This window comes from Apus apus, chromosome 5, assembly GCF_020740795.1.
Source record: "Apus apus isolate bApuApu2 chromosome 5, bApuApu2.pri.cur, whole genome shotgun sequence".
Lineage (NCBI taxonomy): Eukaryota > Metazoa > Chordata > Aves > Apodiformes > Apodidae > Apus > Apus apus.
Genome location: NC_067286.1, coordinates 39,814,615 through 39,830,286, shown reverse-complemented (window position 1 = coordinate 39,830,286; position 15,672 = coordinate 39,814,615). Strand labels below are relative to the sequence as shown.

At 36.5% G+C, this 15,672-nt stretch overlaps 1 protein-coding gene across 12 annotated transcripts in view; it reads left to right on the top strand.

The window, feature by feature from the left end:
- RALGAPA1 (Ral GTPase activating protein catalytic subunit alpha 1) overlaps window positions 1-15,672 on the top strand; it is a 131,784-nt gene that overhangs the window by 54,586 nt on the left and 61,526 nt on the right. For 10 of the 12 annotated variants that reach the window (XM_051620628.1, XM_051620627.1, XM_051620620.1 and 7 more), the window contains 10 exons: window positions 34-250; window positions 1,657-1,833; window positions 5,219-5,371; window positions 6,869-7,062; window positions 7,188-7,286; window positions 7,398-7,553; window positions 9,000-9,128; window positions 10,069-10,194; window positions 11,435-11,493; window positions 12,665-12,773. In XM_051620628.1, coding sequence (XP_051476588.1) covers window positions 34-250; window positions 1,657-1,833; window positions 5,219-5,371; window positions 6,869-7,062; window positions 7,188-7,286; window positions 7,398-7,553; window positions 9,000-9,128; window positions 10,069-10,194; window positions 11,435-11,493; window positions 12,665-12,773 — 1,419 coding nt within the window. The remainder of the gene's footprint in view (window positions 1-33; window positions 251-1,656; window positions 1,834-5,218; window positions 5,372-6,868; window positions 7,063-7,187; window positions 7,287-7,397; window positions 7,554-8,999; window positions 9,129-10,068; window positions 10,195-11,434; window positions 11,494-12,664; window positions 12,774-15,672) is intronic. The other 2 variants (XM_051620629.1, XM_051620621.1) reach the window with 1 other exon arrangement.

Sequence of the window (15,672 nt, the reverse complement as noted above, 5' to 3'; positions counted from 1 at the left end):
TTGTAAGATCATTTATGTCTCTTCAATGTTTAGAATGTGACAAGAAGAGGAAGCAGTCCTGGCAGCCTGGAAGTTCCTAAAGACCTTCCTGATATTTTGAACAAACAGAACCAAATGCGCCCTATAGACGACCCAGGTGTGCCTTCCGAATGGACGTCACCCGCCAGCGCGGGCAGCAGTGACCTCATCAGTTCTGACAGCCACTCAGACTCGTTCAGCGCCTTCCAGTATGATGGCCGCAAGTTTGAAAGCAAGTATATTTTTCCCAAAGTAACAGCATTTTGGATTGATAGCTTGTGAATATCCCTTTTTTTTTTTTTGACAGTTGTTTTCCAGCAGTTTTCTGTAAAGACAGCTCATTTTGATTTCCCATTGAAAACATTAGCGAGTTAAGAAAGCAAGCAGAGTTCTTGAGAGAGCCTAATACATTTAGAGTGCACTAAACAAAACAGCACTGAAATACTACTGTGGAAAAAGCAGAATAACATTGAACAGAAGTTAGAAAACAACATTGTCTTCTCCCTGGAGCAATCCATCTGTTTTGCACAAAATATGAAAATGAAAGTTTACTTATTTGGGGACTTATTTTGAACATATTGAGATAAAACATAGAGACTTCTGATAGGAGCATGTAGTGATAGGGCAATGGTATTGGTTTTAAGCTGGAAGAAGATAGATTTAGGTAGGATATTAGGAAGAAGTTCTTCAGTGTAAGGGTGGTGAGACACTGGAACAGGTTGCCCAGGGATGTTGTGGATGCCCCATTTCTGGAAGTGTCTAAGGCCAGGTTGGATGGGGCCAACATGGTCTAGTGGGAGGTGTCCCTGCCTATGCAGGGGGGGTTGGAACTAGGACAATCTTTAAAGTCCCTTCCAACCCAAACCATTCTGTGGTTCTATGATATTTTTACAGTGGTCTTTCTGTAGCCATAGATTAATCAAGATACAAAGTGTAGTATCACGGTAAAATTAGTATATTTCATTAAAGTAAGTATGCTTTGTGTAATAACATAATGCTTTCCCCTCATTTCATTTACCCATTCCCACTGTTGTTCAACAGAAGGGATCAGTAGGGTTGCTAGGAATTATGACTTCATGTATCATGTAAGACAGAAATCATGTTTATATGGTAGAATTTAAGGAAGAAATTAAAATGTTTAGATATTTAGATTTTATGCAACAAAGTGATGGTATTTAAACCTACATTTCAGTATAACATTTTTGCTTCAGCATTGAAAAAGCCGTTTGCTAGAGTATAATTTGCCATAATATTTTTAGTTTGAAGTTAGTGCTTTAACAACCAACTTGGATATTTCTTGCAGCTTGTAATTTTGGAAATAAATTCCCTGATGTATGTTTTGATTATTTTTACTTTATTCTCATGTAGGTACGCTTACAGCAACTAAGCAGAATACATGACATGCAATAGGAATGTCTTCTCCACAAGTACAGTCACAGTTTTGTAACAGAAATGAGAATATTCTTAATAGTTACTTTCTGCTTTTACATTTGATGTAGATTTTGCAACAGTGTGTTAGTAGCATAGGAGATGCACATACAAGTTTTCCATGGAGTATTTTTGGAGGTCCTGGGCATTCATTTTTTATATTAGTGATATTTTTAGGCTGTAAGTTAATACTATGCTTTCCTTATACAGATTTCAGCTTTGGCACGGAAGCAGGGACACCAGCTTCCACTGACGTTGATGCAATTTCAGGACAGCAACAGAGTGCTGAGGAGCAAGAAGTGGCCAGTCTAACTACACTCCACATAGATTCAGAAACAAGTAGTCTCAATCAGCAACCATTGTCTGCTGAAGCAGCAACTATCACTGGTAAAGTAGTTAAAAAAAACCCAACTCTTAAAAAAGCATTATTTCAGAAATCTTCTATCCATCCTCAAGAATGCAAGTTCCTGCCTCTGCAATGAATCTGTATTCTATATAAGATGATTCTTAGATTTCAGTTATTTTTTTAAAGCTTTTGAAAAGTAATGTGTGAAATAACAGAAGTGGAAAACCTTTGTCTGACTTAGTTACCTATATGATCCTTGGCTTGGTACCAAATGTATTTTAAACCCTTCATGAGAAAATCAATACAGTTACCAGGGAGAAAATTCTTATTACATGATGCATGCTGGATCTCTGACGAATGTTCTTCTATTACTGTTAGTCAAATAGCTAATTTAGTTTTTCCTTGGAAGGCTTTGACAATGCTCTTTCAAACTGGTGTATCACACTCAAGTATCATGGGATTCTTTTATATAATTCCTTCTTAACCTCTCTCTCTATTGCCTGTTGTGTAACTGAAAGCTTTTAATATGCAAAATGTTAGTTACTGTGCAATGTAAGATTAAATTCCATCTGTGTAACTTAAGAATTCTTACTCTCTTGGAACTATCCCTGTTGTTTTGTGAAAAAGTAAGCCTGTTAGGAAGCAGAGTTTCACAGCCTCAGCTTGAGGCTCTGCTAGTGTACTTTGCAACTGTTTCTTGAGAAAGAGAGAGATAATAACAATTAGGTTAGCAACCACCAAGTGATGCAGTTAACCTAATTGAATGGGCTCCTTTCCGAAAGAATGAACCATCCTCTCTGAGGAGTATTTGGAAGAATGGTCTCTTGCCAGATTTTTGTCAATGAGAAGATATGCATAGTCATTTTCAGATTCCTTGTTCCATAGCTGTTATACACTACCATTTCTGTTACAGCCCTGAGAACAAGTACTTACTTATCTGTGAAAGCTTTTACCTACATTCAGTGTCTTGTTCTCTGTGAGAAATCAAACTGCATTTTCAGAGATATTGAAAGACATCTTCACTTCTCCCGCTACAATTTTCACCTTCTAAAATGGTCTTTCTGCTGAAAAAAACATAGTATTTGCTTTCTTGGACATTGTTGTTCAGCTTGTTCAACAATATTCAGCTTGACTTTTGTTCTCTTTATTTTACTCTTTGCTGTGTGCTTGTTGAAAGTCGTTGCAGAAAACCTGTTCTTTTTCTGTTTGTTTTTAAATGTTAATAATTTCATTACTGTTACGTATTTTTGCCCAAGTTTGCACTGTAATTTAATTGATAAGGTTACAATTAATGACTGAGTTGTCCATTGAAAGATTCTGTGGCTGTCTCTTGTTGTTTGGACCACTGTTTTAGAGAGCCAGCTTTTTTGTGTCACATGCATTTAACTTGAGCTGGGTTTCCTGAGGAAACAAGACTTGTGCAATTACACTGTCTGTCTCTGTCTGACTGTTCCATGTCCCTAACAGTGTTGGTGCCCGTTGTCTAATTTCTCTTAAATTGACATATAAGAAGAAAACACAAGGCATTATTTTCTTCAGAATTTTCTGCAAGATATGCAGCTATCTGAAAATGGCGTGTATGCAGAGTCCCATAGCACGCAGGCTGCAGTGTGAATTCACTATATTAGATACCAGCACATTCATGCAGAAACTCTACTTCAAAACACACTCGTAAGAAATGAATTGTTGGTTCTGCTGCTCAGAAAACTACTTGTTTATAAATAGTTTTGCTTTCAAGTTGTTTGGAAGGAAAATTTCTTTTTGGCATATAGGCATAATTTTGTATGCTTAGCAATTTACTGAGTTTACTATTTATTGCTGTTTATGAGTCTTAGAACAAGTTGCATCTGTAGTATTCTCTGTCAAATTTGGATCCATCTATGCTGGAGTATCTTTTAGTGCTTCTTAGAAGACTTCAGTAGTTGAGCAAATTTTGTATAATTGTTTCTGTCCACTCTCTTCTGTCACATGAAGGTCTCTTTCCCTCCCTCTCCTTCCCTCTCTGTCCCCCTCCTTCATTCTGTACACATACACACACAAACATTTTCTCTCTCCCCCACCATGACTCTTTCTCTCTTGGTCTGTTTTCATCCATCCCCTCACTTAGTGAGCAGAATGGAGGAGTAGGAGGAAAATATTTCTTTGAACATCTTTGAAGTGCATTTTTTACATTATCTTTGTGAGCATGTAGCAAACAAGTGCTCCGTAGTGAGAGGAGAGTATCATTACCTACGGAGGGAAACAGTAGTCTGTGTGTGAAGCAGTGAAGCCCATCTCTTCTGCTCAGAGGTGTTGATTTAAATTGATGGTAAAAGCTTCATTGGCTTTGCCATTTAAAGCAGATAGAGACAGTTTAACAATGTAATTAAGATTGTTTACCACAATTTCTGATAACACTGACATTTTCTGTCAAGTTCTTTAAACAATTTGTTCTCTTTGTAAGAAAGAACACTTTGCAGCCAATAATTTGAGAAGATTACTGTAGACTCAGTTTTTCATTGCAGTCCCTAAAGCTCAGTTTATCTTGAATACTGACCTTTACACATAATATTTTGGGATCCCAGTTACATTTATTTAAGTGTTAAAATTAATAGGTTTTAATTCTTCCATTTTTTACATGCGCTGACATGTAGGGAAGTATGTGGTGAATATATTTTCTAATTTTTTGAACCATCTGTTCTGACCAAATCCAGCATTTTATAAGGATCTTGAAGCAAATTCAGGAAATGAAACTAAGGCAGTACAGAAGAAAAATATAAGTACCTGCTCCCTCTCCACAGATCTCTCTGTAAAGGATACCAAATAGTTTCCTAGAGAGGTTGCTGAGTGGTAAATGTGGCAAATGCCTTTGGAGCACTGCCATTCACACACTTGTATTTTTGTGTCTTGGAGGGAATGAAGTTCTTCTAACTTTACAGAACTTTCCCTCCATGTGGATTTTCTCAGCGCATATACCAGATAAAAATAAAAAGTTGTCAGTTACTGGTTTGAACTTCTATTTATAAATTAACTTGCATGCATCCATAAACCTGGAAAAGCAGTTGTTCCAGAAAAAATTCTGCTTAAACACTTGGCTGGAGAGAAATTTAGGTGAGGGATTGTGGAGAGAAATTTGACTGGTTCAGAACACTGAAAGTGCTGCAGAACAAACACATTTAAATTTATTTGGACCTAAAACAGAGCTCTGATAATGCATTTACCTATCTGACTTTGACGTTCGTGTCTCATCTTTCCTGCATGTAACTCATTTTCTTTCAGAGCGCCATTCATAGGGAGATCTGCTTAAAATTTTTATATTTTTTCTTGCCCAGATTTGATATATAAACGGAGTTCAGTTTTCTTTTAATGCTGTGTTTAGACAACATTTCAGTAGCTCAAGAAAACAGAAAAGGCTTGTAAGGTAACTGTTAAAAATTGCATTTGCAGGCTCTGAAAGTGCTTCTCCAATCCAATCTGCTCTTGGATCCCGATCACAGACACCCTCTCCTGCTACTCTTCATGCAGATCATATTGAGCAGAAGGATCTGCAGCTGGATGAGAAGCTCCACCACTCTGTTTTACAGACGCCAGATGACCTAGGCAATATCTGGAATAGAAAATATAAACCTGTTCTTTCTTTCTTTCGAATGCCTTATAGTGAAGTAGCTAGTTGTAGACAATCCTTTACAAGGCTATTTGAGCTGCACTTTTAAAAATATTTAGTTACAGTGATTTAAAAGCAAACAAAAACCTTTTACAGGTTATCCTTCATTTCATTGATACTGTTAGCAGTGGATTAATAATCCACATAGTTATAATTGTTCTTTTTGATGCTTAGACTTGTGGCAGTATACGGGCCTGTCATAGACTATTTTATCATTGATGTACAAGCAGTAAGACATAATTTTAAAGTAGTGTTATATTTTCTTCTTGGACCATAATTTGGTTTCCTTTTCATATTTAAAAAAGAATCATAGCTACTTCCACTATCTTAGTTGTTGAATTATAGGATACATTCACTTTATAAATATGAAATACTAATTTCTTCTGTGTTTGTTCTCATGGAAACAGAAGGGTGTCTGATGTGTATCTCAGACCCTTTTCCTTTAAGTATGCTACTGATGGGCAGAAACAGTATCAAACAATATCATTTTGCTTTGTACTTTGTAATCTACAGGCTACAAACTGTTAGTGTCTCTATCACAGTGGTCCAGAACTTCAAAAGAGGAGGCTATGTGATTATGCTGAATCAAGATTTCATTTTGATTTTGTATGCCTGTAGAAGCTGCAAGATTTTCAGAAGATCTCAGCAAATTGTGGTGCTGAGGTGTTTTGAATATCTGTTCTGGATGCCTGCTGCTTTAAAACTGTGGCTTGTTAGCAAGTTTGTTATAGCTGTCTAGCTAGTTAAGTGTGAACTGAGCAGACTTTAGCCGTTGTAATCTATTGAAGTTTTCTTTGTATGGACAAACTACATTAAAGATCTTCCACCCAAAAAAAAGAACATGCATTTGTATTAACACTGTCATGTATAGAGAGCTAAGTGAGAGTTAGACTGTGGTGCTAGATTACTGTGTGGTGCCTTTCCACTCACAGATTTACTATTAAAGAACAGTAGCTGGAGACAAGTTTACTCTCACCTTTCTCTTCAATTTGCACTAAAATAAAGTCCTAGTAGATTTGAAAGAGAACCATCTTTCTGTTTTATAGGGAAAAAAATTGAAATGTAGTTTTACTTGGAAGCAGGCAAGTGGAGTTCAGTAGTTTCATTGACTCCAAAGAATGTAAGGCAGCACTTATAAAAGGAGTGGCCTTACCAGGTCCATCAGACCAGTTTTGATGCTTCAGAAGTGACCTTAAATGTTACTTTCAGAAAGAATATAACAAACAGGACAGTTCTTCCTCTGCTGAGTTTGAAAAAAAACATATAGTTAAACATTTCCAATGTTGAGGCTGAATGGGTAAGAAATATCTTACTCTTAAAGCCTAATTTTGATGGCTTTTTTTCATTTTGTTTTTAAGAAAACTATGTAGTTATATCAGAACTTTTCTTCTCTGGAGAGATAGGTCTCACTGTACTTTTTTCTTTCATTACAGAAACTAGTGAATTCCCCTCAGAATGTTGCAGTGTGATGGCTGGGGGAACACTTACAGGATGGCATGCAGATGTTGCTACTGTGATGTGGAGGCGAATGCTGGGAATTTTGGGAGATGTCAACAGCATAATGGATCCAGAAATTCATGCTCAGGTTTTTGATTACCTGTGTGAACTGTGGCAGAATCTGGCCAAGGTAGAAGAACTGAACCTCTTTTCCAGCCTGACTTGATAAGGCAGGATTTTCAGAAAGAAAAAATGTACCACCTTATGTATTTCCCTTAAATGTTTATATTTTTGTTTTGTTTTTAATAATTTCAGATAAGAGACAATCTTGGTATTTCAACAGATAACCTAACTTCACCATCACCACCAGTTTTAATTCCACCGCTGAGAATTCTAACACCATGGCTGTTTAAGGTAAATTTGAGCACTAAGCAGTGAAACAGAAATAAAAGTTTATCTAGTTGTAGAAGAGGGTTTAATGTATTTTTTTATTTATGAATAATAAATATTGTTCTGAAACTGTAGGCAACAATGCTGACTGATAAATACAAACAAGGAAAGCTACATGCTTACAAACTCATTTGTAAGACAATGAAGCGAAGACAAGATGTTTCTCCAAACAAGGATTTTTTAACTCATTTCTACAATATAATGCATTGTGGACTTCTTCATGTTGATCAAGTGAGTATAATTGCAAAATTGAGGTTAATAGAAAGAGAATAACTCAAAATAAAATTGCTTTATTAAAAATATTGAATGGATTTTGAGCTGAGTAATTTAACTTTGTCTTTGAAAATGGTTATGTAACTGATACTTTTCCTAAATTTTCATAAATGGCCTTTGTGTTCTTGGTTATGATCAGAAATGCTTTTTTTGTAGTCCATTTCAGGCAAACACAAGACCAGGAAAGATACTCTTTCATTTTTTACTGATCATGTTACACATTGATGTATGCAAGAAAGAGAAAGTAGCAGATCTCTCTAAGGTCTACTGTTCTTACTTGCTTCCTGAGATAACAGTTCAGCTAGTGGGAAACTAAAGCGTGGTCACTACATTGGAGTAGTTTATTTCTACAGTAGAAATAGGAACCTGCAAACTGAGACATACAGAGTGTGTCTAATCGGTGGGAGTCGATCTTTTTCATAGGTTTTAATATTAACAAGTCTGAAAATAGTGTATGGCTTAAACCACTCTTTTTACAGGCTTGCATCGGAAGTCTGAAAAGTTTTTGTGAACTTTTTTGAGGAGTAGGCACAGGGAGATCAAAGTTTCAAACAACCCTGTTTTCATTAACTGGGCAAAACAGAGCTAGTCCAAAATAATTCCACACATGGCTATGGATAGGACAGATCTCTGATTTATGTCCCCTGGAGACTAGTTTACACTGCTTTTCTTGCTGGATTTCAAATCTTTCTATAACTTATTGCCATTTAATTGTGTATCACTACTATTGGAGAATTATTCAAAGGAGGAAAAGGGTTGTTTTTTACCTATCATTGAACTTAGGAAGATTTTTAGTAATTAAGACATACTATACTTTTCAAATAGTGTTGAAGAAATTACATAATGTATGTTAATTGAAAAAGCTGCCTCACAAAGTCTACAAGAACTTAATATGCTCTGTTGAATAACTACATACCTGAAATGTTATCAAACACTTTATTCTTTCTTTATATTTTTGTTCCATGTCGACATATGGAAGAGTCTAAAATTTCATTGTCAGCTTTTAGTCAGGTGATAGTTGAAGTGGATTTAAGCATGTTGTTAAGAAGGTATAATAACTTGTTATCTCGCTATACCTCCTCTGTACGTATTTAAATGAATGGTTAATCATTTAATAGAATTCTTAAAAGCTTAAGATTAATATGATGTGACATGGTACCAACATATCATAGTGTCCACGACTGAATTCTACAAAGTATAACACAGTTTACTTATATTAATACGAGTATACTTAAGGCATTGATATTCTTGTGCTACTCTTCCCTCAGTAATGAGTGTCTTACTCACCACAATGAATTTGCTTTATCTTTTACTTTCTGTCTTTTGTAAATACCTTTGTTTTTTCATTCATTGTTCATCTTGTTGATAATCTTCTTTTCCTGTTTTCCCTTTTCCTCCTGCAAGGATATTGTCAATACAATCATCAAGCACTGCTCTCCTCAGTTCTTTTCACTTGGTCTGCCTGGTGCCACCATGCTTATTATGGATTTCATTGTAGCAGCAGGAAGAGTGGCTGCATCTTCTTTCCTCAATGTAAGTATTCATCAGATCATTCTTGTTTATGCGTGAGTGGAAGGGGTTTGAGAGAAAACTAAGCAATACTTTTCCTTGTCTAGCGCTTTTGCTTGTCCCCAGAAGTCAATGTAGTGGTTAGCAAGTACAGATACTGTCAGTGATTTATTCTAGAACTCTGCACATGTAAGGTCTCTATAGAAAATATGTGAAGAATGAAAAAATTACTGAAGCAGAGAACCTTCTTCAGAGTTCTCTGAATTGTGGCCGCCATTTACCCAGGCTTTAAAATGTTTTAGAATATATGTCCATTTTAACTGTAACTTCATGTTAGAAGTGTATTTATTCCTCCATATCTCTGCTATGCAATGACTTGGATGTATTTTTTATATTGTTACCCAGGCAACTTCAGCCTTATATAGTGATACAGATATGATTACCTAGGTGCTGTTGGTCTTGCATGACTGTACTCTTTCAAAGCTCCCCAATAGTCCCCTCTAATTATCCGTGAGTTTTGACTTTTTCTCACATCATACCTCCTTTAACTAACTGTGAAATCCAGCCTCCCTCAGGGTACTATCTGAAGCCTCTGTCAGCTTCTTGCACGTTCTTACCTGTCACATCCAGCAGCCTCATGTCATGTCCAGTGGTTTTCCACATCCTTTCAATTAGCTGAAGCTAAGACCTAAGCCTAGTTAGCAACTCAGACATTTGTCTGTAGCTCTAACAGTTCCTCTGCTTCCCTTTGACCATCTTGGAGTATGGGAACATGATGTGTGCATGAGTAGCCAATCTGTGGGGCTGTGGTCTCAGGTTGACCCACTCTACAGAATCTGCAGAAGGAGAAAGGAAATAGCTGTGTAGGGTTTCAGCCATTGCTCTCTTTTAAGGCAACTAGAAATGTTGGCTTCCTTCTTGCAGTAAGGATATATATAATTTCCACCACCTATTTTTCTTTTAGGCACCAAGAGTGGAAGCACAAGTTCTTTTAGGATCTTTAGTCTGTTTTCCCAATTTATATAATGAACTACCAGCTCTTCACCCAAATGTTCCTGACATTGCTGTGTCTCAATTTACAGATGTTAAGGTAGGAATTTTAAGAATATTTGGATGGTATTCAGCAAAAATATGTTTAATATTATGTTTTTCCAGGAAATCCTAACTAAATTCTTAAGATTCTAAAATTTTTCAGAAATAATGTAAAATAGATTATAAAGCTCAAGAGACCATAAAATATTGTCAAGCTTTATACTACTTAACATACTTTATAATTCTAATTGCCTTAATAATAAAGTGTTTTCTTATGTTTGTTGAAGGACTTTGTGTTTTATCTCACTGAAAGGTTATCTCACCTTTTCAAGCTACTTTTATTAGGACTATTTGAAGGTCTCACAGATTTAATCAGCTGAGATAAGAAGTTTGAAAGGTTCAAGATACATTATTTAATTTGAGAATTCACAACTGGTGGAATCTGCCTGTGTTCCTAGGGACTTTACATCAATATATTCTTTTAGACAAAAAGCAAAGATTAGTGTAGACTTTACCCTCTTTATCATAACACAGAGCTGGGTAGTGTGCCAGCCTACTGAAACTGGGCAAAGCTCAGTTCATTTGTTCAGTTGCTGGGCTTGTGTCAGGTATGATTACTATAAGAAAGGCTTCCTGTAAGTTTCCAAACTGTTTCAATTTAGAGAGAGATGGTTTCTAGGAAGCTGCTTTATACCTGGTTCTCTTTTAGGGACTCATTTTGAATTCCTTCTTTCTCATTTCTATTGTATAATGGCTGTTTGCTTGGGTTTTGTTGAAAGCAACTGACAGCTTTAGGCACATTTCACTGCAGTTGAGTCAAAATTCTTCTTGACATCATACCTAAGGCGCTGTACTCACTCGCCCTGCACTACTTCCAAAGACTTTTTGAATCAATATAATTTTGAAAAAAGGCTTGTTTAAACCTCAGAAGTAATAGATTCTTTCTGTGATACCCTTCAGTGCTATTCACAGAAGCCAACTTTAGGATGTCCTTTCTTTTTTGGGTTGGGTTTTTTTTTTCCCACCCTTGATATCTTATGTAAAAGTATTGGTAAGAATTGGATACATGGTAAATCAGCAGAAATTAGGACAGTAATCTGTGGGATATTCTTGAAGGAGCACAATGATGAGCATCTGGGACAGAGTGAGTACTGGTAAGCAAACAACTCAACTGACCACAAACCTAGAGACTCAGCTAAGCAACGTGCCTGCGAATACTGTAATCAAATTCTAATTTTCTGATGCTTCATATAATGGAGTTATTGTTAAATCAGTGGATACTTTCCTGTTTGTTTTAGGAACTCATAATTAAAACTGTGTTAAGCTCAGCAAGAGAGGAGCCATCTGGTCCTGCCCGGTAGGTTATACAAAAAGAGCTTCTAAAACAATAATTATTTTCTTTATTATACTGTTTTGAGGTGGATGTATTAGAGAGCTTAACTTTAAAATTTGTATGTATTTTATTAATGTTTTTTTTCACCACTGTCAAAATTGTGGTCTACCATGTGAATTCAAAGTTGTTTGTACATAGAGATATTAAAAGAACAGCCATCTTCTGTCAGATTGGCCTACCCCTGTGTCCTTCCTCCGATAGTGCCTGATAGGAAGGGGTGTAAATATGGGTAAGAGTTGAAGCTATATGCTTTCTCAGGCTACCCTGGTGTTTAGCTCAGGGCTTTTCTATACTAAAGAGGCATTTTTTACTTTAATTAAGGAGAAGATTATATATGGGGGAGATATGGTTATTTTTTATTAGACCACATAATTAAATTTGAAAAACAGAAATTATCCAAGCTACATGAGCCTTACTTTATGGTATGGAAAAGGAGAAAATACTGACCTAAGCATTAAACTGGGAATGATTGCTCTGATGCTTAAACCTAAACATCTTCCTCAAATAGAGAGCTTAGGAGAGGATACTTAACAGTTTTCCGTTTTCATCCATCTCTGCTTTGAACACACCTATATACAAACTCTTTACCTTTACACTCATCTTTGATTTTGTGATTTTAAATGAAGAAACAACAAAAGTTAGAGTATGCAATCAATGTACACTGTCTCTAGTATTCTTTTGCCTCTCCTCTCTCTATCCCTGTTTATTGTCAATATAAAGAAATGTAACTATCTATGAACTAATAACATTCCCCTTTCTTGTCTATGTGTCCCAGAAGCTTTAAACAACTGTGAGCAAACTCTCATGTTGAGGAGGAGGAAACTCCCACCACATTTTTTCATTTGTCTTTAGAAGATACATATTATCTGAAAAGCACACAGTGATGCAGTTCTTGATGTCTTTTGGATTTTTGAGTTGTTCAGAAGGGTGCTTCCTCGGTCCTTTCTTGTGCCTTCACGAGGGTACCTGGGATATTTTTCTAATTTTTAAATAAGTTACAGCATTGTAAAGGTTTTTGTGTACTTATTTTCAAAATATTAAAACCATATTTATTTGATTTTAACAAAACATCATAAAAATTGCACATTCTTGTAGCATGTGTCTCAACAACTTGTCCTCCAACATTGTTTTGCAGATGCGTTGCTCTTTGTAGCCTCGGTATTTGGATCTGTGAGGAGCTAGTTCATGAATCACATCATCCTCAGATCAAGGAAGCTTTGAATGTGATTTGTGTTTCTTTAAAGGTGAGACACTAACACTTTTACAGTGTATATTGCCTTTATGGGGAAAGCTGCTTTGCCTTTTCAAATTCATGATCACATTTTGGTATACTTACTTCACAGTGTCATTTTCAATCCTTGTAAAAGGCTAAATTCAATTTAATTGGTGGATCTCTGAACTCTGAGATCTTTGCTCTTCTGTAAGTGTGGAGCAAATGATGCACTGGTAAGGTAGTGGATCCTTATCTTAATGTGTATCACTAGCCGCTTTACTCTAACCTCCACCCTTTGGAGTGTAATACTTTGTCCATCATCTCAGCTTTCCTAAATAATCCTTGCGATTCAGATTTCAGCAAAACCACTGCAGGCTTTGTCCAGCTTTGTACCTCTTCCCTAATACTGGACCCAAGCTCCCAGTAGGGTTTTCAGCATTTGTCTGTAACTCGATCTAGGAATCTGTGATGCATTAACCTTGGTAAGAGCCAAACTCCCACCCAGCCACTCACTCACTTCCCCTACTCAACAAGACAGGAAGAGAAAATGGGATGAAATATCTTGTGGGTCAAGATGAAGACAGGGAGCTTTCTTACCAACTACCATCATGGGCAAAACAGATTTGACTTGGGGAAATTAATTTAATTTATTTCCATTTAAAATAATTTGGGCAGTGACAAACGAAGACAAGAGGGGGACAGGGAAGAAAATGAGAGGTGACAAACGTAAAGGCCAAGCAGAAATTCCCCAAAGTTTCTCGAGCTTCTTGCTTACTTTCCCTCTTGCTTCCACTAGCCGAATTCCATTCTTCACTAAATTTTGTGCCTGTTCTCTTCTAAGTTCAAGATCCATTGCATTATGCAGTATTGTGCTTCTCAGCCCTAACCAGATATGTAGCGAGAGATTTAGAATACTTAAGCTGCATGCCTGAAACCACTGGAAAGGTGTTTGATTTCCTGTGGCAAAATGCTGTTCTGTGGTCATTTCAGGACATGTCATTCAGGCCAGTACCTGTAAGAAAAAATCTGAATCCAAAGACAGGTGAAGTGTTGACACCAGAGTCTCTGTGAATAAATTACCTGTTGAAAGGAAATAATGAGAATATAAAATATAAATGTAAGGAAATAATGAGCACCTGTTTTATGGCTATCATTAACATTTATTTCCTGTTTTTTTGTGAAGCATGCTGTATCACTGTGTAATTATACAGTTTTTCAGAATTATACAGTTTTTCCTTTTTGGTGGGTGTGGTGGGTTGGACCCAGTTAGCATCCAAACTTTGTTCAGCCTGGAGAAGAGGAGGCTGAGGGGAGACCTCTTTGCTTTCTACAACTACCTAAAAGGAGGTTTGATGTGGGTGTTGGCCTCTCCTGCCTAGTGACTAGTGAGGAAATGGGGTCATGTTGTACCAGGGTAGGTTCAGATTGGATATTTGGAAAAATGTATTCACAGAAAAAGTGGTGAGGCATTGAAACAGGGTGCCCAGGGAGGTGCTGAAGGCACTGTCCCTGGAGGTGTTAAAAAATGGATAGACATGGTGCTTCAGGAGGTGATTTAATGGTCGCTGGGGTGTAGGGCTGACAGTTGGACTTGATGATCTTGAAGGTCTCTTCCAACCTTAATGATTCTATGAATCTCATCCAGCTGCTCGCTCCCTCACCAATTCCCCAGCAGAAGAGAGGCAAGCATAGGAAGAACAGCACTGGGTCCTTGGCCCCTTCCCACAGAGACCACCCTGCAGCCAAATCCTCCCCACCCAATACAGTGTTTCTGAAACTAATTTGTAAGATAAAACTTCACAGTCTCTGGTAGTCACTATGCAATTCCGTATAAACATTTTCTCACTCTTGAAATCTAGGATGATTGGTTTTGATTGAATCTGTTAAATGTAGCTAGTGTGCACAGTGATTCCTACCTGGAAATGCAGCTCGCTCAGATCCAGCTCATTCATTGTGGTGCAATGCCTATAAAATGCTTCTGACTAAAAGAAATTTTCTGACATTTGCCTGCCTTTTGTGAATGACGGTTTTTGCTATTCTGAAACTGGGCTCCCTGAGTGTCAACTCTGTCACAAGATTTTGTATTGGTGGTAGTATATCAACAGTATATTCCTTTCATCAGCTCTGTTAAAAAGCTACACTTTTTGGCTTTTTTTTTTTTCTCTTTCCATGATGAGTGTTTTTGTATTCCTACTTTTTGCAAGCTTTCCCTGTTTGTTCATACTTTATGGAATAATTAGAACATTATTAAAACCATTTTATTTTCTAGCATTTTGCAAATTTGTATGTTTGTAAAAAGTATCTTCAAAGTTTTAAGTATTTCCCAGTTTATTTTCAGAACCTTTCTACATGCTCTTTGTTTACATCAAAATTAAATGAAACGTCTAGTCTTTCTATATACACGTTGATATAAATCCGGGGGTACACCTGTTATACATGGCTTATGTCAGATGTTGTGAAGTGTTGTTTTCTTTTCAGCAGTGGGAATCTGAAAAGTTTCTTAGTGCATCAGCTGATCATATTCTGTGAAGCAGGATTTTAGTCTACATCTAAAATGGGTAGCTGCAGGGCTTTTGGTATTAGACTCTAAATTGCAATTTCCTGTTTTGCAAAATCACATTCATCCTTTGCAGCTTCACTAATATTCTCTTCCAGGGTTTTCCCCATGCTTTTTAATATCCCTTAACTAATGCACTTTATCAGATTCTTGTGCAAGTTTGGTATTAGGCAAATAATGCTGTTTTTATCTTCTGCAATTTATCAAAGTTTGAACTATTTTTAATCCTGGCATTCACTGTCATGTCTCCTATTTTTCTTTGACGTATTTATTAAACCAATTATTTGTATCTCATTTATATTAGCAATAAATTACATCTTGAACGACAAGACAAATATCTTTATATTTCTGCTTTGCTTTGAAAAAAGCATCT